We start from the raw sequence: 4,128 nt of genomic DNA on the forward strand, positions 1-4,128 counted from the left end.
CCCCACATAATACAGTGGTGATGACAAAACAGTGTCATCAAGAGTCGATTTTTAGGTCGTTCAACTTCTTGTTATGGCAGTTCCTTGCCTATATGAGCTTTGCGCCATCTAGAGTTAAGAAGTGAGAAACGTCTATTTTGAAGGCGGAAATTTGAGATCACAGGTGAATCAAGTTAACAACTGAAAACAAGACCGGAAGTTAGGATTTGTCGTATTCAAAATATTTGAGACCGCATTAAAAACAATTGGATTGAAGTTATTTAAAAAATGGTTACAAACAGATCGTCAATGATATATCTTCTTTGACCTAAAAGGAATTCATTACTTTCTTCTTTTTCTTTATAATCCGCATTCCTTTGTTTTATTTTGAAGGTCATCGGCGGAAGTGGTACTTGATGTTGCAGGTAACTGGTGGTAGCTGGCTGGCTGCATGCAGACAGTAACAGCAGCAACAGCATGGCATACAGTGCGAAGATCGGTCCGTCCATCCTGAGCAGCGACCTGTCCTGTCTGGGTAGCGAGTGCGTGCGGATGATGGACTGCGGGGCAGACTACCTGCACCTAGATGTCATGGACGGGTTAGTTTATCAGCTGGTTAACGTCAGTTAAGACAAGCTAGCATTGCTAAGTAGCAAGCCGATTGGAAGTTCAGTGCGCGAGAGCTAAAGTTGGCTAACACCAACATGCTACACTAGCTTGCCAGAAGTTAATCCGGGGGAAGCCAATATTTATGTCCCTGGATTTAAATGGCTCGAATCTGTCAATAATGAGGCTTCCAAAACCTCAGGGTGTCAAACAGTAAAATGTCTTGCAGGTCTTGACAACAGACTTCCTCCTTCTGCCTTCCAGTTTAGTCACTGTTTACCTTCCTGTAAACTTCTGCGAGGCGTTTGTTTGCAATGTTTACGCAACAGAAAGGATTTCATCACAATTGGAAGTGAAATGTCTATCTGTGTTTCCCTTTTTAAAGGCACTTTGTCCCCAACCTCACATTTGGACATCCCATGGTAGAGTGCCTAAGGAAGTCAGTAGGCCCAGAACCTTTTTTTGGTGAGTGAGACAATGGCTTCCCCACACATTTGAAAGACTTGACCTAATTAACCATTGAAGTACATCCTGAATGCATCTCTGAATGCGTCTGCTATGTCTGCAGTACTGTGACTGTGATCTTTTTTGCAGACATGCACATGATGGTGTCTCGGCCAGAGCAGTGGGTGAAGGCCATGGCTGCAGCAGGAGCCAACCAATATACATTCCACATAGAGTCCACCACCAACCCTGGTAATCTCATCAAGGAGATTCAAGAGAGTGGCATGAAGGTGAGGAATTAATGCTGTAAAAATGACACGTGACATATTGGCCTTGATCGGTGACTGTATTTACTACGTCATCATGCTAACACTGTGAGTTGTGTAGGTGGGTTTGGCCATAAAACCTGGCACCACTGTTGAAGAGCTAGCACCTTGGGCTAACCAGATCGACATGGCTCTGGTCATGACTGTTGAACCTGGCTTTGGAGGCCAAAAGTTCATGGAGGACATGATGGCCAAGGTAAGATCAAACCACAGGTAGAGGAAGAAAAAACGGGAAACGCAAACAAAACGACAACAAAATGAACTAGACCTTAAAGATGATCACACAGAGTAATTCAGCACATTTTTGATATCGAGTTATTTTGCTTTTCCCTAATACACGCTTTCACAAAAAATTGTCAACGGACGAATGCATGCCAAATGTGCTGCAAATTAACAAAACTACAACCCTTTACACATTGTGCCACATTTATATGGCCTTCACATCAAATGTTGACCTTTGTGAAAAAAAGAACTACTGGCCAATTCTCATTGTGCTGCATCTTTCACCATTGTTGTGAATAGAGGATAATTATGTAAGTGATTTGATGCTCAAATTCCACACATAAGTTTCTTCTAAAACAAGTATTCCAAACTCTTCGGCATTAGTGCTCTATTCTTTTTCTCTCTCTCCTTCTCTCCTTACATTTATTTTATATAACCGTTCACAGCGCAGAAAGAAGTTTTCCAAAGTGTAGTTATTTTGTATGGCGTTCAAATTTAGTCCATAGGATGCTTCTGATTGAACCTGTACTGGCATTGTGTTGTAGATATGGTGTTGTACATGTTTCAAGCTCTTTGTTTTATTTCTGTGCGTGTGTCCAGGTGAGTTGGTTAAGGAGCCAGTTCCCTTCATTAGACATCGAAGTAGATGGAGGAGTTGGCCCTGACACAATTCACAAGTGTGCAGAGGTAAGGGATACAAACGCATTTCACTCGCCTAAAATTCCAATCCAGTTATGTGTGTTTTCAAGTAAGCATATGCTCATTTTTACTGCAGGCAGGAGCCAACATGATCGTGTCAGGCAGTGCTGTCGTGGGTAACGACGATCCTCGCTCTGTCATCGCTCTCCTGCGCACTGTGGTGGCTGAAGCGATCCAGAAGCGTTCGTTGGACCGCTGATATGTCCTCTGTGTGACAAACAACCTGTCTATGACAGCTATACAACACAACAGCCATGGAACAGACTCAATACAAACATTTCTGGGGTTGAGGTCAGAGCAGGGCACCGATGGCCAAATCCTAATCACTTTTGATGCGTGTGAAGCTGCACCATGCCTCTACAAAACATTTAGAGTTTCATTCTACAATCGCCTCTCTGAACAGTTAACCGAAATTGAGTCTCATCTCAGCATGGGGACAACCATTCCAAGACTGGAACTAAGGTTATGCTTATTTCACATATGGAAACATTCCTGAATATTGTTTGACACTGTTTTAAGTTGATATCAATTGTGGAAATAAAATGGTCCAAGAAGGTACTGTATTTAGTATATCTTCAGTTTTGTGAGTAATTTTCTGACTTTTATCTAAAATCCTGTTTCATAAATTCTGTCTCTTTTTGCTGTTTGGTTGAAATGAACCATTACAACTTGCTAATCTGCTGTGCTTACATAATACACACTTGTAAATTTCATGAGATTTGTTTTTTGCAAATTAAAATCTCCAATGAAGTGAATTACAAGTTTGCAAAAAAGTGTTTGCTGACCTGTTAAATAATGATGTTTAGCATTCAGCTTGGCAACTACAGTAAACACTTCCACAGTGTCATTGATGTGGTGGTACGCCTGCTGTACAGTGTTTTTATTTTGAGGTCAATAGAATCCTCAGAATATATCAATTGTAATGATGTCTTAGAAAACGAGGCATACAGTATATGATAATCCAAAACAAATCTGCTTGATTTTTATATAAGAATTATATGAATACAGGTCAAGTAATCTGAAGTGAAACCAGAAGATTAAATAAATAAAAATTGATTTCCTTTTACAAATTTGTCTGAGAGGACTTTACAGTCAGTACAACATCATTGTACTTTTTCTCTACTACATTTAATTGACAGATGAAGTTACTTGCTACACAGCAGATTTAGTTCTTCCATATAGAATTACTTTTTAGACAACTACTTATAGTAATTTCTTGAATACCAAAGTAAAAAGGTACTTACAGTACATACATTATTAGTAATCAAATAATATGAAAATATATATGTACATACACACACACACACACATATATATATATATATATATATATATATATATATATATATATATATATATATATATATATACATATATATATATATATATATATGTATGTATGTGTGTGTGACTGACTTGCAGTCCTTTTTCATACACTAGATGGCGAGTCTGGACAAAAGTATAGTTGTTAGCACCTGCGGGGCTCCATGTCAGTGTAAGAACTAATTTCATTAAAAGCATATATTATTAATTTGTAAGAATTGACAAATATTTCTACACAATTCTAGATTAGAAGCACAGTGCTGTAATCTATAATGCATTCAATTTCGCAATGTGAACAGCGGGACTAACAGCGTAGAAAATTGGCTACAGTGCCACTGTTGAGTAGTTTGGCAACATTATTTGAAATAGAAATATATTTTCCGACAACAGCATGAGTAGACCGACTTTTTGTTAATCAAGTGAATCATTTAATTACAATAGAAAGAAATGTAAGTTTGTGAGCAAGATTCGTTTGCAAGAATCAATATGTTATATTACATTTATTGAGCCAGACTGAGATACAGAACCT

At 38.6% G+C, this 4,128-nt stretch overlaps 1 protein-coding gene across 1 annotated transcript; it reads left to right on the plus strand.

Moving 5' to 3' along the window:
• The first annotated feature begins 410 nt into the window (after window positions 1–410).
• rpe (ribulose-5-phosphate-3-epimerase) lies at window positions 411–2,729 on the plus strand. Its single transcript, XM_068572568.1, has 6 exons — window positions 411–578; window positions 971–1,050; window positions 1,180–1,319; window positions 1,417–1,551; window positions 2,178–2,264; window positions 2,353–2,729. The coding sequence occupies exons 1-6, from the start codon at window positions 457–459 to the stop codon at window positions 2,473–2,475; spliced, it is 687 nt and encodes a 228-aa protein (XP_068428669.1). The 5' UTR covers window positions 411–456; the 3' UTR covers window positions 2,476–2,729.
• Window positions 2,730–4,128: the final 1,399 nt, after the last annotated feature.

The sequence above is a fragment of the Clinocottus analis genome, unplaced genomic scaffold (genome assembly GCF_023055335.1).
Source record: "Clinocottus analis isolate CAN_PGR_092001 unplaced genomic scaffold, fCliAna1.0.p SCAF_12, whole genome shotgun sequence".
Classification (NCBI taxonomy): Eukaryota; Metazoa; Chordata; class Actinopteri; order Perciformes; family Cottidae; genus Clinocottus; species Clinocottus analis.